The 27264-nt window shown below is 40.0% G+C and overlaps 1 protein-coding gene across 4 annotated transcripts in view; it reads left to right on the top strand.

Moving 5' to 3' along the window:
- Positions 1–26591, top strand: part of RAD18 (RAD18 E3 ubiquitin protein ligase) — a 66435-nt gene extending 39844 nt beyond the window's left edge. Inside the window, exons 12-13 of one of the 4 annotated variants that reach the window (XM_052777792.1) lie at positions 9696–9758; positions 23994–26591. In XM_052777792.1, coding sequence (XP_052633752.1) covers positions 9696–9758; positions 23994–24093 — 163 coding nt within the window. In that variant the 3' untranslated portion in view covers positions 24094–26591. Of the gene's footprint in view, positions 1–9695; positions 9759–19820; positions 19979–21064; positions 22887–23990 lie in introns of those variants that run through there. The other 3 variants (XM_052777791.1, XM_052777788.1, XM_052777789.1) reach the window with 3 other exon arrangements.
- Positions 26592–27264: the final 673 nt, after the last annotated feature.

Below are 27264 nucleotides of genomic sequence, written 5' to 3'. Positions count from 1 at the left end.
AGAGACTGTAAGAAAGTTTGATAAAGGATATTAGCATGTGGCAGTTACTAATGATCTGAATGTCCTTTCATGAACCAAGTTGGCAGATTGTGTTGGACAGTGTGCATTTGTTTGCGCTATGTCTGGCCCAAGGCAGAGTTGTTTATTCCTTCTTTTTATGCATTCACTCTCTCCAGATGAAATATTTCCACAGACTTCTTGAATCAAACATAGAACTTTCAGCTGTACAGACCAGTGGGTATGCATCACAGATATTTGGACCGTCTTTAAAAAAAACCATGCTTAGTAACTCCCTGTGGTTTACTCTTAAATTCAACTCCTGTGGAACAGGAACAGAATTACTGGAGTCTGCACAGAATTGTTTTTTCAAAATCTCTCTGGGATTTTCTCTTCACTTTCCTACTTTGTGCATATGCCCTGGTTTGTATGTGTGGTGTGTTTTTTATTTATTTTTCTTTAAATGTAGGGCAGTTTGCTTAACCTTAAAAGCTAGCTACTGCCCTGGTCAAGAAGTTCAACGAAGTGGTGGGGTTTTTTGTGGGGGGTGGGGTGGGTATTTTTTTCTGGCCTTTTTTTTTTTTTTTTTTTTTTTTTTTGACACCACACCACCACCACCCTCCCCCCCTCCATTATATTGTGTATAAAACTGAACTGATTGGCAGTTGGGATCTGGAGTGTGCCTTGGGGCATTACACACTGTAGATTCACATCCTTTACATTGAAACCCCTGTTTTTATACTCTGTTCAAAAAGAAGTGAAATCAGCAATAATAATACAGTGAAAGCTTAGCTAAAGTGATAAATGATGCCTTGTGATGCATGGAAGGCCCCTCTCATTTGACCACAGTGTTCCTCATGCTAAACTGTACCTTTCTGAAGAACACTTCAGTGCATTTTCCTGTGTTTTCTGGGAAACAAAGGTTACAGGGATCACCCCTCTCCAAATACTGATGTGGGGGAACGCTTATGAAAAAGAATGAAATGTGCTTTTTGTCTTTACTATTTCCGTTCCCAATAGCTACTCTGAAAAAACAGCAAGTCTGATGTCCCAGTGCAATACCCAGGTCTTTGTTTGGTCCTTTGAGAAATGTCAGGTTCTGCCATGTCTACACACTAGCTTTGGACTGCAGAGTTCTGTGTGTCGAACTGTGGCTTGTACTCCCAGTACGCTGCTTACACATTTCTGGTATAATCAAAATGGACCTGAATTATGGCGAGATTTTCAGGGACTGTAAAAAGTAGGTGTAGTCATATAAACTGCATGAAAGAAAGAGATTTATTTTGTCGCTCTATGGTTACCATGGGGTTAATGTTTTGTTAGTTGTAGTGAAATAAATATAGCACAAATCAAAAAAGAATGATTTAGATTTTTAGGGTTTAAGTAGCATTGTGCTATTGTACCAAGTAATGATTTTCTGAGGCTTGTATTTTATTTCTGATAATAAGAGGATATCCTTTGACAAGGGTAAATGTTTTTCACATTGAAATGTCAAAACTTGAAATATATTTGGAAGTCCAAATCTGCATGCTGTGCTTTTATGAAGAGAGCACTTCAAAATGGAGGGCTGATGTTATGACAGATTAAAAGAATAATTAGGATTTTGAGCAGCATATAGAATATAACAAAACAATCCTGAAGTTGGAGAGTTAAAATATTTGCTCTGTAAAAAGAAGCTGCAAGTAAATTAGTGATTTTTATGTTTTCTCCTTCATAAGACCTTCTGTCTCTTGTCAATCTCATATCAATATTTGCTAAAGGAGCAGCTGGTCAATATTAGAAATTCATACATTGTACAGTAATCACTGATGTACTGATATTATTCAAAAGTTGATACTTTAATTGTGAAAATGAAAATTTTTACACCTGCTGGAAAAAAGATGCAGGCCATGCATGGGGGTTATAGCATTGACCCAAACATGTTTGGTCTCTTCATACATTGATGATCCCACCAAGAGAGCAAAATGTCCCTAAGAGGTAAACACCAAAACAAAGCTGACTTTTAAAGGATAATTTTTCAAAGCTATGAAGTCATACATAAAGCTTTCATAGAACTTTAGTGCTCCATATAAATAGTCCGTTGCATTCTTTTACTTTCTGGGACTGAAGCCAAATTTTATGCAACTACTTAAATGATAGGAAAATTAGGAAAGAAACTGGGTGGGACAATGATAAGCCAGTTAATGAAGTATGTAGAGGAAATATTCTATTTAAAGTATTTTATATAATGGGGATAATATTCAGTTTTTTAAACAAATTATTTCTCTTTAAAACTTTGTGTTAGAAGAAAAATGTCAGTTCTTGATGGCTAGAGTGAAAGACTTGCAACAGTAGACAATACATATTGTTGGCATCGTCTGAGATATTAAGGTGTATACTGAAACAGTGACTTAATTTTGAAATCTTGGTGGAAAAGTGCTATATCTGTGACTGCAGCGTCTGCCAGGTGAAATTCATGCCCAAGTAAGGGGCCTCATTTGCAATAAGTGGGGCCTTTTGGCATTAAGGTTAGGAGCTACTGATCAGGATCTAAGATCTGGATTCAGCTGGTCACTTATTCTTGGGTTTATGTGCTTTGCAGAATTTGGGCTTTAGTTCATCAGCGGAAGAAGAGGTAGAAATACGGAGCTGTGCTTCAGTTAGTCTGGAGTTCACTGGATGGCAGAAATGCTTTGAAAACCTCTCAGTAGACATCAGTTTGTCAAAGAGACCGTTGACGGGATGGAACGGTTGAAAAAGCTGTGTAAGCTGTTCCCTGGCAGTTGCTTCAGTCTGAGTTTAAAGAAAGCGTTGTCCTGATCCCTAGGCTGGCCATCACTGTCAAATGAGAGAAGTATATGAAAATGTGTTGATCAGGGGAATAACTGCCTTTTTCAGTTCTTTAGTACATTTTTAACTTAATAAATCTTGAACCACTTTGGCTCAGAGATGATGTATATTACAATGTTAGATAGGAGTGTTTAATCTTTGATTTTTGGCCTCAAATGTGGGTTCATTGTGGAAGGATGATGATAATTCTCTGCTATGTTGTTGATTCATAGCTTTCTTCCAAAAACTGTGAGCTGTTAACAAATGGCCAAGAACTGTGAGGCATGGTGGAGACAGTCCTGGAGAAGTAATTTCAAACAGTAACAGCGGATGACCTCAGATGTGTATGGGGGAAAGTGATTATATATGGCATGTATCCAGAAGGACATCAGTCCCCAGTCTAGAGCCAAGGGGTTTGGACATCTTTGATCCCTGAAAACAGGAGTACACCAGGGCTCTCCAGTGCTTTAGCCTAGATGTCCCAACTGGGACATCTCCTGGCCAGACTCCTAAGGAAAGCAGTTAAGATAGATCCAGCAAATCTTTTCTAAAGGCAGAGCCTCAAAGGTGTGCTGTCGAGCTGCAGAGGAGGCCACTGAAAGCCAAGAAAGCCTGGAAAGAGTCAAGAAAAACAGTGAAACAGTGGAACCTATGTAATATTTAGTATAGATGAGAGCCCTCCATGGGGAGTCCTGGGGAAGGTCCAAGGCTGGCAAACCTGCTGTCCTCCAAAGACAGGACGAAAAAGCCATGCTCAGTGGTGCCAGCGGTGTGTGGTTTGAAGGGGAGGTACTGGGAAGCCAGGGAAGACTTTGTAGTAAATAGTTAATCTTGGACGTTACACAGGATTTACGGCCACTCCAGCAGCAAGCTCATACTGTTTATCACAGGCAGGTCAAAGTGGAAGCAGGATTGCAAGGTGGAGAAAACCATTTTCCCTCACTCCATGCGACTGGGCATTCACCTTCAAATGACATTGGTAAAATGAGACAGGCTGTAGTTTAGTTCTTACGCCGGCATTGAGGAAAAAAACGCACAATGTACGTGCCAGAGCTAAGTACATAATGCATAACTAGATGGACTGATTAAAGGACACTGGCTGTTCACCATGAAGCCAAGAAGGAACTTAATCTGCCTTAAAATAAACAAATTCAAAGAGACATTTGCGCCTTTCATTTTTAGAAAGAGACATGTTATTCACACTTACGTCAGCTTTTTTCTCTCTATTTTAAGGTGATATGTTTATCTTAAAAAAAAAAAAAAGGGGGGGGGGTGGCAGTCAGATCTAACTGAGGGTCAAGAAAGGAATAGTTTACTCTTGGTTGATTGTCTATAAGTGCTCAGAAGAAACTAATCCTGCAGAAAAGTGAGGCAGAGTTGGGGAATTGCCCGAGTCACTGGAGCTGCACTTTTCTCAATGTGGAGACATGAATAAGTCCAGGAAATGAAACCTCTTCACACCCTGTCACCTTGTCCATCAGCCTATTGCATCTTGAGCAGTTAAGTTTCAGAACTTTAATGGTTTTGCTATAAAAATTTACTCATTTGGAACTGATATGTAAAATTTTAGGATAGAATAATGACCTTTAATAAACAAGAGGACAGAAAACCTCTTGTGGTAAATTGTCTTGGATTTGGAGTCTGAATAACGTCCAAATATGTTTTGCTTTGTCTGACCTCAGTATAGGTAGATATCTATGGGGTATTGAAAAGGCAGAAAATACTGAAGAAATGAACAAAACCATTCTAAATTCTGTGATCTCTTTGGTCCCCCTAGGCTAAAATTTATAGAAACAACATACATAATGAGGTAGCCATTTCTTTTTTATTTAATTCATTTTCTTCGGTTTAAGGGCTAATCATTCAGTGATAAGAAGAGCTTAGGAGTTTTCTTCAGGGAAAAAAAAAAAGAATTATTTTAAGGTATTAATTCAATTGGTGGTCAAAATTTCTTTTGCGTAGTTGAAACTGTTTTTTGATAATTGTTTTTCAACTGTCTGGCATATTTAAGGGTTTTTTTTTAATTTGCAAAGAATTCTTTTCCCCTGCATGTGGAAGAAAGGTATATAATTACTTCAACTCAAAATCAAGCAATTGTCCAGTCTTTGTAAAAGAAATTGATGTTTAAGAGAGAACTGTTTCATTGAGTGACTGACTTGGAACAATGGATTGTTTGAAGAAATTCTGAAACAAAGGGCTTTTTAGCTACAGCTGGAAAGTTCATAACCCCGCAGTTTGTTTTTGTACAGTTACGTATATATATGCTCAGTCTCTCAATGCAATTACGGCATAAGAGTTGATTTGGTTCTCTGGGGGACTCTGATTACTCTTGAGTTGATAGCCCATTCACATCTATGCGTATAGGCTAAGGTGGTAACTCACTCTAGGACATTTTGTGCTTGGTTTTAAAATAATTTGGTAGGCATAGACTGTGAATTACACATGCAAATTATGAACTTGCTTTATTGTTCTGAGTGTTAGCCAAGTTTTTTCACTTTTATTGTTTTGCTTGTGACAAACACAGTTGATGATAAATGATAATAACGCTACATTTTTCAAGGCAAGGAAGTACATCGTGTTCAGGCATCAAACCTGTTCTTTTTCTATTTTAGTGGACTAAAAGCACACAAATAGCCCCCTGTGTCCCCCCCTGCCTTGTTTTTTTAAATGTAACTGGAACATTGGAGTAGGTTTTAGAAATATGATAATAACTCATTCCTTGGGCATCCAGTTTGTGTACTGAAAATGAGTTTTTGACGGACTTATAATTTTGAGAGTAAAAAAAATGCTGGACTTCAAAACTCTCCCCATCTACCATTGTTTTTACATTGTGTTTTACCATGTTTTTCATTTGAACATTTCATATTAGATTTGGTGCTGAAATAAGAAATTTAAATGGTTGCCTGAGTACTCATGCATGGGGCTGGGGTTTGGGCTGTGCCTGTTCCTCTTCCAGTTATTGTAAGCAGTGGTATTGATAATTGGTGCAGGGATAAAACATTTTTCCCTATAAATGCTTTTAATTTCAGGTGACTTTGTTTCCATATTAAGACTGCTCTGTTGGGTAATGTTTGTAATTCCACAGATTTATTTTGCAGTTCATGAAAGTTCCTGGGGAGTCATTGAAGAGTTTCTAAAATTGCATGCAAAACTTTTAAATCGATTTTGTTTCAAAATAATTTTCTCCATATGGCACCAGTGCTTTGTGTATATTTTTGGTATCTTTTTCCTTTTTATGACTAAATGTGCATGTGTTAAAGGTTTCTCTGATCTAATCTGGTGGTGTTTTTCTCCCTTGAAATCCTGTTGGTGGTTCTATAGTTATCACCGCAGTAACATCTGATGAATCTTACTTCAGAGGGGAGGACAGGCAGCAGGAGGAGACAAAGTGGTAATGGATGAAAAAAATCTTGCCACCTTATAAAAGTTGCACGCCATTTTTATTAATTTATTTAAGAAAAGCTTTTTTTAAAAAAAAAGTACTTTTGCATGTGATTCCCGGTCTCCCAGTGTGTCCTAGGAGCTGGTGTTTTCTAATGCATTACACTGAGGGTGTGGAGATCTCTGCAGCTGAATCCTAGCTCAACGTAGGGCATGTTCAGATGGTGGAAGCGATGCGGTGTGTTCCTGCTGCGAGGACATGCTGGCTGGTGTCTCTGGGAGAGATCCAGGCTGATGAGAGGCACTGGGGTTGAGCCATGGGCATGGAGAACCCGTAGTGCGGGCTGTGCTGGTGCGGTGGGCAGGGGGACTGGGAGCCACCGAAAGCGTGTGTGCGGTCGGGAGAGCCCAGGGTGACAGTGAAAAACTGTATGGTGAGCAAGAGCAGCCCAGCAACGTGCTCTTCTGCTGACTGCCTAAACCAGATGTTGTACCCAAAGGGCTCTCTTTGAGTGATCAGGGTATGCCCAAAGCATTCTTAAAGCACCCTGAGCCTTGTCAGCTGCCTGATGACATTATTTGGGTTTAAATTCCTTCTCCTGTTTGAATTATTATCTTCTCTCTAATGATGCAATGTTATTGAATATTAAGTGTTTCAGTGAACTTCTGACTCCTGTTCTCAAAAATCAGGTAATGACCCAAGATGTTAGACTTCTGTCCTGCACTTGGGGTATGGCAGTTGTATACAAAATGGTTCTTGCTTTTTCATTTGTAACTCTCCAACAGAGATAATGCAAAGACAGTCGTATGTAGGTCTTGTTAAGGAGTGCTGTTTACCATATATTTGCACAAAGTGGTCTTCTTCCAGCAAAAATGATACTGAAGTGGTAAAGATGGGCAGCAGACCATGGTACCTGCACTGGGAGGTGTGCTGGGGCTTCCTGGGGCTGAAATGGGTGGTGAGCAGCTTTCACCTTCCCTTGTCTCAGGGACTGGAAATACGGCTCCACCTTTGAAAAGTGCTCAGTAAAATCACTACATGGGTCTACTATACCAAGACAACCTCTCTAGTATGAGACATGTTGTTTGTTAAAACTTTTTTTGGCAGAAATACCATTTGTAAACTTCAACAATTGTCCGTGTTATCAGGACTCTGCTTTGCCGTGCTGGAATCTGTCCTGTGAGAATGAGTGGTTTTGGGCTGTTTTCCTTAATATGTGCTTTGAACAAACATATAAATGCACTGATATCTGTATATAAAGTTATGACTTGGGGGATGTATTTTTACAATTTATGTCTTCTGTCTTCTAACAAACAGGATTAATTTTGTTGTAAAACCTTTAAAGTAAATCCAAGAGAACTGGTATCCAACTGCTGTCCCATGGTTTACACTAAAATCTCCCAACTGTTTGTGTAACATAGTTTGTTATGTAATTTCTGCAATAATGTACAGACTGTTTGAGCTGACAGGCATCTTTATGAAAGAGAGTTTCCAGAAAACAACATTTTCCAACTTGTTAGTTGGTTTCTGCAACCCTGCAATTTGGCATATGCTTGAGAACTTTACAATAGTTTATATCACAGAGCCTGAACGTGCAGTAAAAGTTATTGATCAATAATTCACCAAGTATTGTGGTCACTTAATTCAGATTCTATTGAAATCTGACAAAATTTTCTTATTATTTAAAATACAGGCTGAAATAATCTGTCTAGTTGTTTGGATTTTTTTAACTTTGAGCAGTGAAGAGGTCTGTCTGATGTCACTGAGCTCATACGTGTAGTTAAATAAATACGTGTGTGTGTATGTATGTGTGTTCATATATCTACACACACATGGATTCTTCCAATGTTGATGCAGTAGTGATAGCTGATTTTAATAATACCCTGATTTAAGTAGCCTCTGTGACTACTGTAAAATACATACAAATGTAGCAAGCAAAATTCTGCTCCATCATTGTTGAGGGCACGATAAGCAACCGTGTCGCGTTAGTGCCTCGAGGAGATCCAGTAGACAGGTTCCTTTAGCAGCTGACGTGAACCCCTATTTTCCGCAATGGTAGCCGTTCTTCAGCTTTGCAGATGGGTGCTTAGCCTCTAGTCCAGTGAGCATTGTGTAACTCTTCACTACTAGAAAAGCTTTAAAGATACATTTAAATTTTATATAGGCCTAAGTGTTTAAAAGAAACAAAATAACCATAAAGACTTTATGCATTTATGTGCTTGCTCTTACAAAAGCAGTCTGGGATGGCATTTTGGGCTGTTATTACTGCAACAGCTTGAAGGCTTGCTGAGCATTGACAGGAGTTGCGTGATTCCGTTGTTAGCCAGGTTGGTAGCTTATTGCCACAAAATCCATGATGTAGGATGGTTCTTATTTATTTATTTATTTATCTTGAGTTACCATCTTAAATCTTTTACATTGAAGCTTCTCAGCTGTCCAGCAGTGCTACTGAGTTTGACCTGTTGTGTTCTGTATTGTAAGTGTATAAATACTGACTTAGAAAAGAAATATTTTCCTTGTCATGTTAAAATGTAAAATTATGTTTGAAGATGAAAACTAAATAATCTTTTCAAGCAGTTTTTTTTTTTTTTAAAAAAGTTGCGATGTATCTAGCTTGATTCAATTCTCATTCACCTCAATTTGCAGTATCCAGGGCACTGAGATGCTTTTTTTAACTTTGTCTAAGAAAAGCATGCATTAAAGTTTTTTAAATTAATTATTTTAATTAAGAAATAAATAGCTTTATGAAACACGTCTTTCAATGGTCAGTTGTATTCTTTTCAGAATATGTGATCAAACCACAGAGCAAAAACATTTTACTTCAGGGGCAGATAGCAGCTGAAGATTGTTATGACCCTGTGTAGCATGCTTCTGTCTCTTGTAGATTGTGCCTTTTCCTTGGAAGGTAGGTTTGACAAGGAAAACTTGCTTTAAGCAGCTCAAAATGAGCTACCTCTGTGCAATGAGTTACTGTGGTGGCTGGCAAAGCGTGTTTCACTTGGCTTTTATCTGGATCTGCTGACAGTCTTGGCAGTTTGGATTTTTGTCACTAACAATTTCGGTGTCAAGGTTTTTTCTTTGATGTTGATTCATTTTTTTTGTTATGGTCAAAATCTAAGCTTACACCTAAGCCTTGAGTTTTGAGGTTGAAAACACCTTTACTCTTTGAAATATTGTACTTTACCTACCGAAGTATCTTTCAAATCCTCTCCAGATAAATTGTCTGGTGCCTGTGAATATATTGTTGTTACCAACAAGCAGACATGAACAGAGAGAATTGTGTTGTACATTAAATAATGAAAGTGAGACCCAGTAATACCTCTGAAAATTGTGTGATGCAGACACAGAACTTTCTGGACTGTGCTGTTGGTTGAAATTATTTCTTGTTGCCAGTGCTGTGTGGAGGGGTATGTCTCATCTATGGATTCTACTGCCTTTTCTAAGTAGAGCCCTACTTTGCTGCAGGTGTTGCTAAAATAATTTACATCTGTTTTATTTTCCCCTTCAGCTCCAGTTCAGACATTTTGAGAGATCTGCAAGAGCCTGAGACATGTTCAGAATCCTCCGACAAGTAAGTAGAATATATGAGTGGTAAAGTCCTTGTTTCCAGTTGGTGGAATCCTATGCGTTTTCTGCAGGAGAAGCAAATGCTTCTGAAAAGTTAGGTTCTTGGAGAATCTCCACAGTTGTGTGAGACAAAATTTGGTCAACGTTTTTGGATCATTGGAAAATAATACCTGGGCACTCCGAGGATCCACAGATGACCAATTGAAAGTCATTGTTCTAAGGTATATTTGAGTATGAATATATATTTAAAAAAAAGAAAAAGAAAAAAAAATAATGAGGGAACTCATTTTTGTGGAAAATTAAGAGAATCTGATCTTCTGTTGTATTTAAAGTTATGTTGCTGTCAGTCTCACCTACATCTCTGTCAAGTTGAACATGCTGGAATTGCAGCATCTGTTTTGATTTACTTCTGTTTGCAGAGAGAAGAGCACTTCCTTGTTTTTAAAATCTTAACATCTTATTTCTTAAAACCAAAAATTCCCTTCTCATATATGGTGGGAATATTTAAAATTTGGGTCTAGCTGCGCGAGGTGTTGTACAAGGAAATACTAAGAAACCATCCAAGGATTCCTGAAGTAACCAAATGAAATACATGAAGATGGAGAGTATGTGGGTGCTGAAGGTGTGTAGTTATAGTGAAATTTGGAACAGTGTAGTGTTAGACCAAATTAAAAGCTCTGTAGTTATACAAAGAAACAGGAACGAAGACTAGTGGTGTCTGCAAAAGTAGTAGAGTTTACCCTTGCAGCTGAAACTGGCTTGATCTGGGATCTCTCTTCAAATATCACATCCACTTTGGTAGTTGATCTTAGGGGCATGATGAGAACCATACTGCATTTGAGCCATACTGCATTTAATTCTCATAGTCTGCTTTTTAAAGAGTATTTATGACAGTTTTCTCTATTATCCATTACATACACATGTGGTCAAGATTGTGACAGCTCTTAAAATTCATGATTAATGACAGAAGTAACATTTGAAACTCTCTTAAAACGTGTTCGGATAACCTAATAGATTCTAAGGAGCTTTAATGGAAGCACTGATAAGGCCTTGATTACAGTGGTGTCAGAGGTCAATGGCAGAGTGCACCACTGGAAAAACAGAAAGTAATCATAAAGCCTTTCTTGTAGAGGGAGGCATCGCTTTGGGAAGGTGAGCGGTATTTACTGGAAGGACACTCGCAAGCGCACTTTGTAGTACCTGCAAGTGACTCCTTGAGACGGGCAGTAAAGTAAACAATACTTGGTTGTACGTATTGCAGATGCTAGTTCCTGTTCCCCTGGTGATGATCTGGTGCTGCTGCCATGTATCAAAGAGTAAGCAGCCACAGCTATCTTTCACAGATATTTTTAGATCTGCTACAAGATTTATGCATGACCCTGATAAACAGGGGGCAGGGATCGTGAGATCAGGGATCATCTAATGTCCTTGGTAACCACCTCATTGCATAATTATCAATTACCTGTGAAGTATTCTATCTCAGCTGGCTATTTCTCAATGAGTTGGATTGCTAGGAGTTGGGCTCCTGAATAAAAGCCAATCCATAAGGATTTGTGGCTCTGAATTGTGATCAAAATGGGAAAGGTGGAACTGTGGCTACCAGAGCTGGAGGGCTTGTGAGCAAGGGGAACCAGCAGCTTGCAGCTCCCTGCGTTGTCTTGACTAGATGCTTGAGGCATGAAAATGCACAGCAAGAAATGGAGAAAACAGGTGTCTATCGCTTTGAGTGCATCTTTTTCTGTTTGGAGAGGAGTGAAAGACATGAGTGGAGAAGCCAAGACAACTGAGAGCTGCCCCTGCCAGCTGCAGGTGTGTGCATCTCTCTCCTTGGCAGTGTGCATGTGATGAAGCTGCTGCTGCTGCTGCCACCACAGCTGCTTCTGCTTTATGTGGTGGGAAACCACAGTAGGGAGGGATGGTAGCTGGACAGCAGTGAGGAGATGAGGATGGGGACATAAGAAGTTAGAAGAGGTTTCTTGATTTCCTTTTGGTTGCAGTTGGGAACTTACTGAATTTATGGAGCTTGGTAATGCCCATTGTTATCGGTTGCTTCAAATGCTTCTGAGCTCGTTATCTCTTGCAGTCTACTAACACTTTGAGGCTACATCTAGATTACAGGACAGGTGCTTTTTGCCATGTTTCCTCTGGCCCTGGTTCTTTGCTTACCATGTCTGTGCTGACTCCTGCTGAGGAGTATCGTGCTGCAGCCCCTTGCTAGCCTGGTCAGAGCTGGTCATAGCTGGATGTACTCCAGGAGTAAGCAGCGTGGTTCCTTCCATGGGGCCGGCAGACATTTGTGTGGCAGGGAATGGATGGCATTGCTGTTCTTGGCTATTCAATAGAATATTTTTCATTTTTTTTAATAAATGTTTTAGCTTCATTTTACTTCTGTACCTGCCCCAAGTTATGATATTAAATGTGTATATTATTCTAAAATTATAATTCAATCTGTGCTGTTTGCCTGCTTGACTATTTGAATGGGAAAAATCCACCTGGTCAGGTCTCAAGGCTTTTTGTTAAAATCAGTTTGGATCAAAAAAATGGAAGAAACAGGACTGTGGAAAGTTTCTAAGCTGTAAATTTTAGGGCCCCAAGCAAAGAAACTAGAACTGCAGCTGTGATGAAATTCAGATCACTCGTCTAAGAAGGCTATTGAGAAACACAGATTTTTGTTAGATGATTTGGGACAAAATACCACATCAGTATTGTAGAATTAATACATCTGCTTCATTTTTGGAGGAGTTTAGATTTAGGAAGAGCAATAGTCAACTCAAACTGTAATGGAAATTACAGGTGCTTCCTTTGTCAGGACTGGGGGGTTTGTCCAAGAGGGCTAGAAACCCTGGCTGTAGAGAAGGCTTCCAAGAGAAGGTCTGTTGAAGGACTTGATTTCTGCTTGTGCTTGCAGGTGGAGGTCAAAGACACATTTTTCTGGTTATGTGGAAGAATGGCATGTGGTGTACACTGCCAGAAGCAGTTTTGTTGGCTAGCCTTAGGAGGAGGAACTTGGCTTGGAAAACTTGTCCTTCCTGGAGTGATCCGCTGCATGGACAGGCAGTTCATGAGGCTGGTGGCAGACCACCACGCGAATGTCTGTGTTCCCGTGGCTGACTTAGCAAGCATCCTGCTTTATCCATGGCAGACCGGGACTTCATAGCAGCCTAAAAATGTCTGGTTGAAACTGCTGCCAGTTTTTTGAACTGTACCTGTTAAAATTACTTCACCTGATGAGAGCGAAGATGTGAGGGTGTCCAATGCTGGTTGGTGTCATGAGCTGGTGTGCTTTTGCTTTTAAGGCCAGTGACCTTTACCAGGATGCAGTCATTGGCATGAAAATGGACCCAATCAGTTCAGCTTCTGAGTATGCAGAGTGACCGCTCTGGTGCGGTGGTGGAGCATGGGGCTGGAAGTCATGGATGTTGTGGGGCTCTGCTGGTTTATGCGAGGGCTCAGGAGCAGATCAAGAGATAACAGCCATGGAGTGAATTGTTCTGCAACAGCACCAGCATGAAGAATGGTAACGAGAGGTATATATTTTTAAAACAAACTTGCACATAGCGGTAGAACTGTAACTAATTACCATGGGCAACTGTGTACTTCCACAGTGTTTTCTATAAGAATTCATTGCAGCCTCTTTTGTTGAGGGGAAAGCTTAGGTTTTGATGATTCTGATGAGATTTTAATTGTCCATGTAATACCTGGAGTATATGGCTTCGATCTATTACATCTAGCTTTAATTTTGTAGGTAGTAGCTAGTCTACTGTACATGTTAAAAACATCCAGTTTAAAAGTATTTTTGAGAAATTTTGTAAAAGTGAATGGCAAGGCTAACAGTCTTTACCTTCCCAGTCATATTTTTCATATCTTTGGAGACTGCCAGCTCCAAACTTGCAGATGGTGGACTATAGTTTCTTTATTAGCAGATAGTGAATTGCAGTTAATTTTGGTGATGGTACAATCAAATCTTTTGTTTTTTGTGCTCCCTGACCTCCATTCTGGAGATGCCTATTGGCAGAATTGTTTTCTGCAGTACAGGAGACAATATGCTGTGGCTTAAGGGTTTGGCATCTGTGGCTTCTTGCATGAGTCGGAAAAACACATTCCCTAGCGGAAGAAGAAATGAGAATGCCAATAATGAAAACAGTACTGGAGTTCGTTAATGAAGTGTTTCTGTCTAGCAGTAATGGATGTTAACATCAGTTACGTTATGTATCCATAGCAAAATCATTTGTTTCTTTGATAATTTCCTTCACCCAGGAAACTTCTCAGTCATTTGGTGGATTTGTTTTAGTTGACTGGTAATAAAGTTTGGCCAGATTGATAAGTGCAGAAGGATGTTACGTAAAGCAGATCTACAGCTTTCATGAAAGTTACTCTTTCTATTCATTGCAGAACTATATCCTGCAGGAGGCTGAGTAGCACGGTAGGTCAAGTGAGGGCTTTGCTTTGGCAAACTTACCACGGGAAGGCACAGGCCAGCATACCAAAGAACAGACAGATGGTATATTTCAGAACCAGCCCAGATTTTATAGAAGTTGAGTTATACCAAAAAGATATAATCTCTCTTACTTTATTTTTATAAGAGTTAATAATCAGATATTTACAAAACAAGAGAACCAAGTAATATAGAAGCTCCAGGTTTTGGCTTTGTGTCTTAACACACTTTTGAATGTAAGGTAATTACCATTCTGCTGTGGAAATATGTAGGCATCAAAGCTAGAAATGGGCAGAATATAAACCAGTAAAGCTAGCCTTAAACTAAATGAGATTTCTCTTCATTCTGTGTCCTAAGTAATTTGTTCTTCGAGGGTAGTTGTATTTTGCAAATTCTCGAAAACAAACAAACAAAAAAACAAAAACGGGGGGGAGGTGCAACTGCTGATGGATGCTCTTTGAAAAGTGACACATTATGAAATTGGTAGTTTGAATGTTGTTTATCTTTGCCCTATGTTGTGTTATAGTTTAGCCTTCCAGATACTTAAACTATTGGCTTTGAGTTATATTGCTGTCTTGCCTCTGGACTATATTAAATGTTTGCCAGTGGGTGAGTATTATCGGAAGTAAGGTTTTTCCATGTATAACAAAAAGCTGTAGCTAATGGCCAACTTGAAGCCCTGTACTAGACATGCCTTTTCATTAGCTGTTTGAAGTTTCTTGCTGAAGCTTGAAAGATGTAGTGATGGTCTCTGTGTAGCTTAGGCTCAAGTGCACATTTTGTGCTGATGAGAATACTTTTAAATAGTCCATATTCAGACTTTTACATCCTTTAGTATGTGGAAATCCCAAATGACATTATTTGATATTAGGGCATGAGGACCGAACATTTCTAAGCATTACTGTATGCTGCCCTACAGAATCTCACTTTTAAGGTAAGTACATACCCATTCTGTTGGTGATGGGTCTAGTTATGAAACTCACTGAGGCGCTCTGCAGAGCAAGACCAAGGGAAAGGGTCTTCATTTAGATACAGGTGTGATCATGGAGAATACATTTCTTTATACTTTCTCGGTATTTAGATGCAAATCCTTATTACAGCTCTTAGTTTCACATACTGAAGGACAAGCCAATATTGTTCTAGAGTATGATCCTTAAAAGCAGGATCATTTTGTTAGCTGAAATATTTTTCCTTATGTAAATGTATCGTTTTTGTCAAATGTGATTTTCAGTCCTAAAAAATATCTTCCATTTCATGCTTTTCCATAGTTTGGATGTGGGGTTTCTTGTGTCTCTAGAAAGGCTAAAATTCACGCTAAAGCTTCAGTGGAAGAAACGTGAACAGGCTGCTCTTTGCTCAGCAGTGGAAGCATGGCTCAATAATTTTACTTTACTTCATTCAGGGAGTGCATTCCTGGGAGTGGGAAAGATCACTGCTTTGTAATTCCTTTCCTCACTCCCCAGCGGGATCAGTGAGCTGGTGTCCTCTGTGGCATGTCCAGACGATGCACGGATGCCAAGCACATGGTAGGGCACTTGCAGTGGGAAAACTCAGTTCAATGTTCCTGTCTGTAACCCAGGATGGTTTCTGCAGTGCTGTGTTGGGGCGACGCGAGCAGGACTGGATCCTTCCACTGCCTATTTTGTGACCATTTTCTTTTTAGTGTTTGCCAGAGTTCTTAGCAGGAGAGTTACAGGTTTCATACAATTTCAGACTGAAGGTCTCTGAAAGAGAATTAGACCATGTAAAACAAAATTAAAACTCATGCTGACCCTTTATTTTCCCTGAGCAGATGAAAAAAATTGAGAAGGAATGGCTGGGTCTCAATTGAAATCTATAGCTTTGGTTTCTGAAAGCAGCCTTCTTGTCTGTTCAGGTGTTAAGCTGAAGTTGGTCTGACTGTAACAGCTTCTCTAGGTGCAGTTATGTCTTAAGCAGACAGTGAGAGCCTCGTGTGAACAGATGAAGTCCTGAACCAAGATATTGTGCCATTTTCAGTGGGAATGGTGATCTGTTGAGCGTTTTCATTTACATGACAGATCTAATAAAGAAGTACTAAACATTCATATTCTGCATTTAGAATAAATAGTCTTTTTTTTAAGCTTTTAATGAAAATTGAGACATTATGTAAATTCCCTAGAGTCTTTTTTTATTTCTACTAATTGTCTTTTTGTGACACAAAGAGATTAGAAGATAGTGCTCAAAAATACACCCAAGTATTTGTATATGACATCCTTGCTATTTATTTGTAAAAGTGCACAAATGGAGCAGTGTAGGGATATTTTAGTGGCAGTTCAGAGTATATTTTTAGCAAAACTTCATTCCTTTCCTGAAACTTACTTAAGCACAATTTCAATGTTCTCTGAACTTTCAAAAGCATTTTTTTTCTTGCTTTTCTCATCTGTTAAGTAATAAATCCAATTGCCGTGGAGTAATATCATTGGGCCAAGGACCTAAGTTTGTATTGCTCTGTATCTGATGAAATTGAGGCAGCATTTCAGGCTCTTGGTAACCTCTTGGTGAGCACTTATTGAAAGTCTCACGGTTCTCTGATGCGGACATCAAATAGGTCATGGATAATGCTAACTTGACTGCAGGTTTGGGTCAGTTCCTTGGGCAGTATCAGATATGAATGCCTAAAAATTAATGTGGCGTTTGATGAAAGGCTTTTATAGTGACTTTGCCATTCAATCATAGCTCAGTTTCACTCCTAAATACAGTTGCAGCTTTTCTGTAGAGCTTTTAATGAAATTCTAAAAATGATACCTGGTAGATGTATTTCCTGTACGACTTTGTTGTGTGGAGAAAATAAAATAAAAAGGACAGTCTGTCATTAATTGTGCACCGTTACAATTCAAGATCCGTGCCTACCTCGAAGTGTACCTTGGTGTTGTGAGAAACAAGTTCACTTCATCCCTAAGGTAAGGAAGGTAGGGTGTTAGAAATGTCATTGTAACATATCTGTACCTGACTTGACCCGAGATTGGGATAGTGACTGTGTAGTATGTAGTCAGGATCTTCTTGTCCCTGGACAAGCAAACCTCAGTATTACAAAATGCATCATAAGATATGGGAAGGGATCTGACTTACCAAAGTACTAACATTTGCACATTTTTGTAGAAGGTCAAGTACATTTGCTTTGTGTTTTTAATATTGGTGGCACTATGCCATGTAACCAGGGGAGCAAAGTCTAGGAGTACAAAAATGTTCTTACCCTAATTAAAATGAACATAAACCAAAGTTGAATCTATTTTAAAACCCCTGAAGTAATCAGTCTTATGCTCCCAGAAGCTTCCTGACTTGCAGGGCACCTTGCCGCGGTGGCTCCTCGCCGTGCAGCTCGGCAGCTGGTGCCTTCCCCTCACACACGAGTCAGGTTTGGGTGCTTGCTGTGCTGTACCAGTCTCTGCAGCAGGTACCGGGTAGCACCAAGTATCTTCTGCTTGCAGATGCTCAGACCTTCTGAAATGCCTAACAGTGCTGTGCAGAGTTTGGAAGACTTCTGAATACTGCCTTAATTCTTAAAAAGAAAGCTCTCAGATATGGAAAGCATATCAAAGATTGGAATGCGTTAATTTTTGTCCTAGTTCAGTGTGTCTTTTCAGCCATGCGGTGGGGAGACACTTTTTCCACCTGCTTTTAAAATATTCCACTGTAAGACAGTTTGGAGTTAAATGCTCCTTTGCTCTTCTGTAGTTAGTTATTAAAATAGTTGACTTCCTTTTTCTTTGGGCAAAGAACATACCTAACTCAATCAAAATCACCTTTAACTCTTAACTATCTGGAGACTATTTAAGCAGCCGTCCCACATTAGCAAGATAGTGTATATTAACCAGGTTCATTTTAGGAAGGCACTTGATCTGTGACAGTTAACTCACTGCTTTCAGAAGAATGCATTTACTTCAGCTCTGTCTGGCCCCACAAAGCCAAGTCCTTTAGCCATTTCAACCAAGTCCTTTTTTTCTATGGTCTCTGTCTCTCGTTCCCTGAGTTGAATAGGTATGCCCCAATCATTACCTATTTTTCCCCATGAACCACACTTATTTATTAGTCTATGCTGTTGGTGACTTAATTTTTATTGGCAGACAAGTGGTTTTAAATACAAGCTTAGAAACAGAGTAAGGTTTTAAGCCTTCAAATATAAATTAAGTTCCTGATCCTGAGCAAGCATCTTTGTGCAGGTGAGTGTTAAATGGTGAGGCATAAAAATTTGAATCACATGTGACCTGCTCCTATAAACAGCTATATATCTGAAGAGCTCTGACTTCAGTGTGTTGCTGGCATATAGGATTATACAAATGCCTAAGACGTTGCAGGTTCATGGCTTGATGAGCATGTAGTATTACACTGACATGGACCCTGCATTCAGAAGGGTCCTTATTAAATAAAATCTCCAGGCAATGATTCCTTGTTTAACCCATTTTTGTGTCTGCAGATGACAGTATCAGTCTGCTTAGTGATGTTTTGGGAAGAAATGCAAATCTCTGAATCATATTTTTGTGACTGTAATTACATATTGTGTAATCAAAAGAGATTTTTGTTTTTAGTGAATTTTGTTTTTTCTTTTGCACCCTTTACACTTCAGGAGAGTGAGTCAAGTCACAGGGTTCAAAAAATAGCTGCTCCCTAGGAAGGGACCTCTGCTCCAGATGGAGCAGTGGAGGAGGCTGCCTGCCAAAGAAGGGTGCTGTGGCAACAAGATGAGTACGTGTCTGCAGTGTGCAACCATCGTTCTCCTCTTCTAGAGAAAGCTAGAGAAAACTAGCTGGAGGCTCATTTTAGAAGGCAAGGAATTAATTTGCTCTGTCATTTTGGGGTCTATATTATGCTTTCTAGAGTAGTTGGGATTGGCAATGCCACTTGTTTTTTCTCCAGACTTTCAGGATATGTGTGTTCTTGTCTGAAGGTGTTAGCTGACATCTGGCGTGCTTAAGTTCAGGTCAAGACAAACCCGCAGAGGTGCCAGATGAATAAGAAAATATTTTTCTGTCTCAAGATTTGCAGGTGCAGTCATTTGTATTCCTCGTAACTATAGTAAAAACAATGTCAGATGGAGTTTGGGAACACAAATGGGCTTTGCTGAATTACTAGGCTTCCAGTCATTTATCTGGTCTCTTCATAAATCCTGTCCATGCGATAGTGGGAAAGGGGCTGCTGGGTTTGTATTTAATGGGTTGATGTAGATGTCTGGTGGTGAGGATTCCACAGTCTCCTAGTGATAATTTGCTTAACTGTTGCCATCTTTAAAAGGGTGGTTATTTCTTTGCTGAAAAGTGAGTTACATGTATAAGCTTGGTAGGGAGAGAAGTGGAAATTTTACGCTTTGGAAGACTATTACCACATCTCCTCAGTCTTATCTTTTCCAGAGGAAACAAAACCAGTTTCTGTAACCTTCCCTTAAGTCATGTTCCCTATGCCTCTAATCCCTCTAGTTGTTTTTCTTTACTAGCCTCCTTTGGAGGAAAAGGGAAAAACAATGTTCCATATACACACTGTTCTGGTGTTCCATCTGAGGCCTTGCTATAGCTGACCCTCCTGGGGGGCATTCTATGAAAAACAAATGTTTTGGTCTGGTTTGTGCCTCTCTGTGTCCTGTCACCCCTGCCCAGCTGCTCTATTTCCCCTTTTCAGCCTTTTGAATATGTTGCATCTTCCACAAGTTCCCCATAATACAGTGGAACCTCATGAACCAGCATATTTTTGGACATTATTACCTTTTTCTCTGGTGAAATGTCACACTGCTTCAGTGGAGTGATTCTCGTGCAGGTATGTGTTTTCTCAGATATGTTACTGGTTGGTTTTATGCAAATTCTATATTGGCATTTGAGGCACAAGCTGGTTTTAGACTCCTCTGAAGTCACCAGTGCTGGTACTGGGTGCAGATTCTGTCCCTTTGGCCAACTTAAAATATTACTTACCAGGAATTAGTTATTTGTTTATTTCTGAAAGGCTCGATAAGTAAGAAAACTGTAATGAAATACATAACGACAGTGACACTGAGGTGTCCAGGTGGTATCTAGCTAGAGTGGTGTGTTGTCTGGATATTCGAGCGAGTCGTGGAGGTGGTGCAGCTGTGTTGCTGTTTGTACCTCGCAGCCTTCTTGGGCCCCACTGTTACACAAGCATCTTATTTAAGCACTCTCCAAACTTACATAAGCAGCTATAAATCATGTGAGTGGTCCCAGTTAAGACAAAGGGCATAGTATTTGCAGGGTGGGTCTTTAGATTGATTCTAATCAGTTATTTCTTGGAATAGATTTCTGTGACCTATGTCTTCTCTGGCTTAGTGGTAGTTACAAAGCTTTAGATTAGTGGAAGTTGTAATTAACTTCCCCATTTTTTCAGTTTCTTTGTTTTAAATTTTTTATTTGCATGGAAAATATTTTATTAATTCCTCATTTAATTCAATGTTAATTTTTTTCTAATGTTTGCATCCTATCTTAAATTCAGCAAAACAAAGGTAGAAAATGGGATGTTTCATTATAGAACAAAATCTGGGTATAATAAAAGGTATAAGGTCATCTATAAAGTGAATGAAATACTTATAAATAGAGGCAGGATTGTAAAAGTATTTGTGGAAGTAAAAATGAAAATCAGTTGTCCTCAAGCACTTTAAACTCAAATAAATATAATTATTTTGTCAGCGGGATATTTGGTATGAGATGAAGACTGCTACAGAGAGTTTACTTTGACATTGTAAGCTACAAGGACATTTGGAAATACTTTGAGATAATATTCTCTGGATTTAAATAGGTAATCAAGTTTAGGTTTTTATTTACTGGAGGGAGAATACTGATTTAAGACAGAGAACAGTGCTGTGCCAAAGCAAATGTAAAACAGTACAGATGAATGCAACTTTGATTTTCATTCTGCAGCTTCAGAACATGCCATACAAACCCATCGGGGTTTAGGATACTTGGCTGCAAGTGCCTGGGCGGTCGTCCACCTCTGCTGCACTCACCAGCACCATCATTGCCTGGCCTGCCTGCGAGTGCTTGCTGTGGCCCAGCTCCTTCCTCATAACACGTGGCAATGAAGAGATCATTATATTACTGACTGCTTATCATGACAGAGCTATTGGAGTTCTGCAGACCATGATTTAGTATGCTTTTCTGTGGCATAACCGAGTCCTTGTAAAGGTGGTATCGCACAGTGCCATGGAAAGTAGCACAGCAGGGTTAGAGTCCTCTGGAGTGCTCACAGCATCCCTGTGAAGAAAATGCAAAACAATACCGAGAGGCTTGAAGTGTAATAGCAAACAGCAAATTAGCATTCTTTCTCTGTATTAATTATATAATCATATTTGAAATAATTTACCAAATCCCAGGAATTACTTCTTACCAGTTTTCTGTCAACCGATAGACAGGATATTTCAAGCTAGACCTCAACAATTCATTAGTAAGCAAGCAAAGCAATTCTTCTGAAACTGTGCCAGTGTGCCAATTGTACCTGACAAGAAGATCTCAAATAAATAAATAAAAATTGATAAGAAACGCCCCTTCCTTCACAGCCTTGTCTGTGTATATATTTCTGCTCTTCATAGCCAAATAATGTCTCTGGGCAAGTGCAGCAATTAATTTTAGGGAAAAAACATTAAGCATTTAATGTATTTTTAGCTTTACTTAATGCAGTTAGTTTTGGAGAAAAACCCTTACATTGTTTTGTCAGACTGGTCTCACCATTGGGAAGTGCTTTGCAGACCATTGGGAGTTAATTTTGTTCAGATTCATTTGCTAGCTGGGACTGTTGGGAGTGGTACCTCCGGCGGTGTGGGGCCAGGGAGGTGGTCTTGTTTGTGGGAAACTGCGTGTCAAGGCCGTGGCCGTTCGGTACCAGTGGGTGCAGCTGAAAGGCTCCAGCTGGCTTGGAGAACTGTAAGGCTGCTGTGTGCCCCTGAGCTAGCAAAGTGCCCTAGGATGGGAAAAGCAAAGGTGATTAATGGGTGATAATGCTGCATTGGACAAGTTGTCCATCCGGCTCGAGATCCTTCATTCATCAGTGGCCAAATGCCATGTGCTCTGGAGAAGGGTTAGTGTATCACTTCCATGTCTTATCCTGTCCCTAAAGAGTGTGCTTCTCCACTGTCATTCATCAGAGGCTCACAACGACCTAACCACCAAGGTTAATTACCCTTTGCTCTGTCATACAGCTGCAGAGAGCTGGATGGAGATAGGCAAATTTTCCTTGACCTAGAATGGAAGATACGGCCCATGTACAAGAGTTGGGTACGATGGATACAAAGAGCAACAGCTCCCCTGGGTTTGGTTGCAAACAGCTGCTTTAGAGCTTAATTTAAAGGAAAAAAATAATTTGTATCATGGCACTCTTAAAACATCTGTGTATCCATTTATGAATCCTTTCATCAGTTAGCCTGTGCGTTTTAGTTTGGCGTGGGACTGCCTTTGGCAATGCATTACTGTGCTCAGAGATTTCACAAAACTCAGCCTTAGCATTTGCATTGAATTTAAATAATGCAAAATTGTGAACTGCAGCAGAGAAAAAGGTGACATATAGAAAGAGGTTTTGTTAATCTCTAATTTCACTAACTTTGAAAACCTTAGCTGCTACTAGGTTAAAATGAGTGATCCTCTCCACTGAATGAATGCAGGGGATGGAAATCGGGGAGTGGAGGGTACAGCTGGGAGGGAAAGGCCTGCGCCTTCAGTCGTCGTGCATTATAGAAACTTGTAAGGTTTGTAGCATTGAGGACTGGGGGAGGGTTGGATAGCGGGGTGCATATGCATCGTCTCTTCCTTCTGCGCTCTGCAGGTATGTGCGTTTGATGACAATGCTTTGTCCAGAGGTACAGACTAAATCTGATTGTGTTGGGATTTGCACTGACCTTCCTGGATGTGGTTAATGGTCTCAGATGCAGGAGTTCTGTTTCCATCATGGTGCTGAACTGAGCTCTGAAATACGAGTTGTTCCTGTTAATCTCTTTTAGTGTATATCTTGTGGCAGCCAACAGAGACATGGACTTTGGCATTTGAGTGTTTTCTGCTGTTATTTTCAGTTGTGAATTCCCAGTTTAAGCCAAATGAATAGTCCCTGCAGGATGGATTCATCCTAGCAAATGATAAAAAAAAGAGTGCATTTATAAGGAATGTTTAATTAGTAACAGCTATTGATGGATGAGCAATATCTTTCATGTCAACACTATGTGGAATTTTAAGCTCTGAGGCTGAATGATGGAAATTAGCTGCCTAATTTAAATATGGCTAGTTTAACATTTTTTTTCTTTAAAATTAACTCCATGACTAAAAAGAAAACACTTCTTTGAGTTTCCAGTGGAAAATTCTTTGCCCATAAATAAGAAGAGCCTCTGGCAAAGAGAGCCTGTTTAAAGATGGGAGTCCCATGCGCTTTCCTTCTTGGGTAACTGTGACCAAAACCACTCGTCCTTTTCCTCAGTGGCTGTGCTGCTGGGGATGGCTCTGTTTCGAGTCAACCTTTTCTGATATAACGTAATCGTGGTTTCATCAGCGCCAGGGGCTCTTCTCATTTATGGACTAAGAATTTGAAAGGTTGCTGCTGCTCCTTCCTGTTCCAAACTGGTGCCTGGTGACGGGAGGAGAGGCAGCGTGACTCCCCTGTCCCTGTGGGCTCAGGGTGAACGGGATGGTTTGCGGGTGCCGTTGTCATCTTTGAACAAGAAGACAGAGTAGTATTTCTCTTCACTGTCACCAGTAACACATACACGTGTGCGTGCCTGCGTATTGCTTACAGCGCTTTAATACAGCCTTCAGTATTTGCCATGTTTAGAGCATCTTCAAACCCATATTTTCCCCTTTTTTTTTCCAGAAGCAGTTTTCTGGGTCCGAGAGCTAACAAAAGAAAGTCATGTCGGCCCCGAATGCCAGAAAGCAATCAACTGCTTCCCAAGAGAAAGCGGAAGAAGAGCTAGCGCTACAGTGATGTGAAGCTTAAAACTGTGCAGAAGGCTTAACGCTGAGAAATACTTCTTAGTTTTTTCCAGTTTTCAGTGTATCTGGGTACTTAACTAAAATGCTGTACTTTCACATAACTGTCATTCAAACTGCCTTAGAATAACCAGATTGGTGTGCTGATGATTTTTGTTTACAGCACTGTGGGCCATCTAACTCTGAGATGGGGCATAAAGTGCTGGAGTCCTGCTGGAGCCTCGAGCTGACTCATGCCACGCAGCAGCCTCACCGCTGATGGACACGGGTCTGCGTGTTGCCGCAGTTCCTGCTCGCACCTCGCAGAAGCTTGTTCTGCCCTCTTGGAAGCAATCGTGGGGCAGCATTTTGCTTGGGGTCGGGCAGATGCTGATGCTCCAGTTACCCGGCTCAGCTGGTGGGGAGGCGTGGGGGGAGCTGAGGGATGGGGCAGACTTCTGTTCTGCAAAAATGTGCTTTGCCTTTGCCTTTTTTTTTTTTTTGAATATGTCCATGTAAACTTACTCATTAGTATATGTCATTATTTTGATTTAAAGTCACTAAATTTGAAAGAAGTTGGAAGGTTGTTGAACATTAGGTATTCTAGCTTTAAAATAAATATTAGCTTTAAAAAGCCTTATCTTTCTTAAAAGGTGATGGAGCTTTGTAATAAAGAAATGCAATAAAATTAAAGTAAGCCTGAGCAACAGGGTAAGTTTTTAAAAATACAGCGTGTAAGCAAAATACATACCATGCAAAATACTCAAAGATGTTCTTACTGAGTCCTGAAGCTTTGGTCATAGCCTTTCATCAGGAACTCTGCAAAGAAAGCATAAAACCTTTTTAAGGTTGAGGGTCGTGTGTCTTTTGACTGTAGATTATAGCTGTAATTGGGACTGGACATTTTGCTTTCAAAAATATTCCTCCTTAGACCACGGTAGCAGGCAGTATTTTTGTTTAGAACAGGCTAAATTTGCGGTGAATATAAACTGTAGTAAATCCATTGAGGTAAGTAGATGCAGAGGAAAAACAGGAAGTTGATTTTGTTTGTTTTTTACTAAAAGCAAACTTTTTGAAAGAGAATAATTATTGACTTCTGGGTTTAGGTCTACCTTTTAATGATAGCAATTAATACAAGACAGATGGAAATTTTGTGCAGCTAGCCTTTGTGCATTTTGTGCATAATGGTCAATGTGTCTGAAATTCGCATAGATCAGTTTACGTCATCTACTGAGCATCCCTTGGAGGTTTTTATTGTTATGTTTTAATTATATTTGAGTTAGCAGCACTTCATTTTCTTTAATATGGTAATGATATCAAAAAACTCTATCAATACTATTAGAACGTAAAACATGCGATCTAGCTAGAAAGAGGAATGTGACTATACCTCTAATAAAACTGGAGGAGGTGCCCTTTCTGTTTGGCTCAGTCTACCCCGGCTGTGACTCTGGGCAGCGTCACAAACCAGCCTGCCCTGGGCAGCAGCAAGTGTCTGAAATTGTAGAATTGCTGTCTTGGGTTTAAAGCACAATTACACATTTAAGCAGGGGGCTGTAAGGCTGGGAGCCCTTGGCATGCTGAGTCACTGCACCATGGCCAACTCGCTAAAGGTCAGCCTGGAAATTGTAGTCCAGGTGCTGTGTACTGCGTGAGGTCCTTAACTCTGCTGGATCGGCAGGAAAATTAGGATCCTGCAATACTTAACTACCTGGCAGCTTTTTGTTTTAATATAGTGAATGGGCTATAAACATGTTTTATCAATAGCAGATACTTCTTGTGTAGCCTTGGAACCAGGTGCCACTTGCAGAGTTAAATTTGTAGTTAATGGCAATAACTACTGATGTGAGATGAAAATGTATTTCAATACCCAAAAAGGAGAGTCTAATTTATTAAGTACAGGCTAGAAAGTACTTAAGAAAAAAAATCAATATAGAAGGTGAATAAAAACATATGAAATGTGAAGTACACATTCTGTATTAGTGCTGAAAAGGCTTGCGCAGGCCGTTGTGAGCGTTGTCCTGGATGGCTGGAGGCTGGCAAGAGATTTTGTAACCCTCCAGAGCAGAGCAAGGTGGGAAACTGCTGTTGGAGCTGCGGAGGTCCCAGACAGCAGTGGCACGGTCCTGACTGTCCCCTGACACTTGAAGAATGCAAGATAAAGTGTTGCCCTTGAAGCTATACTCCTTAATGTAGAAGAAGTCCTAAGCTTTGGACATGACTGTTTTCCTTCCATTCATTCAATCAAATTGTTATTTCTCCAAGCAGAAAGCTAGAGTGTAGTCCCTCTTTGGTGTGCGTTTCGAAGGGTTCCCCTCCTGTCAGCCTGGGCACATGTGAGGAGACCTTAACCTTCCTAACGATGGTTTAATCTTTTGCAAATGTTTTTAATTTAAACCCTTCTGTTGTCATTTGCAATGAACCGCAGAGTGACCTGCTATCTTGGATCTGTGGTGGGCTTTCCCCAAAGAGCTGTTTTCAGTTAAAATAAAACCCAAAATGTTTATTTCTTATGTGCATCTACTTTGTTCTCTGCAAATACCAGCCAGGTTGCCAAGGGATTCAGGGCTCCACAGGCACGGGCAGGATTTTGGAAAGGGTTTAGCACTGGCTTTGCTGTTCTTTGGGAGCAGCGTGGGAACAGAGGTGTTTCAGAGTATACAGCGCTCTGCCTTCTGAAGAAGCTGCAGCGGGATCTCTGGTGATACTGGAAATGTGATGAGTTTGGGTGGGAGCGGGCTGAGAGGGCTGGAGAGGGTTGGAGCAGATCCCGACCCCTGTGCGCCTGCACAGTGAGGGATGCCCAGCTGGGATTCCCAGCCTGCCTTCGAGAGCTGTGTGGGGTAGTAAGTTAAATGAAACTAATCCATCCAATCTCCTGCTTGCAATAAGCAGAATGTAATAAAGATTTCACTTTCTTTAAGCATTTTATTTGTCAAAACTTGTTATTCAAGGAGGACACTGTAAGGCAATATTTCTTCCCCTAAGAAAACTTAACTTTCCAGTATAGGCAGCTTTAATCGATTATTTTAATGATCAGATAAAGTACAATATCATATATAAATTCCAGGATATTAACTCTGATGAATGAAAGACTCCATTGTGAGATGTTCTTGTAAGTCTGATTTTATTTTTATTTTCTTCCCTCTGCGACTTCTGTTATTTTAGGTGTGTGTTAG

This window comes from Harpia harpyja, chromosome Z (assembly GCF_026419915.1).
Source record: "Harpia harpyja isolate bHarHar1 chromosome Z, bHarHar1 primary haplotype, whole genome shotgun sequence".
Taxonomy (NCBI): Eukaryota; Metazoa; Chordata; class Aves; order Accipitriformes; family Accipitridae; genus Harpia; species Harpia harpyja.
Note: the sequence above shows the minus strand (reverse complement) of the source record. Positions and strands in the feature narration are given on the sequence as shown.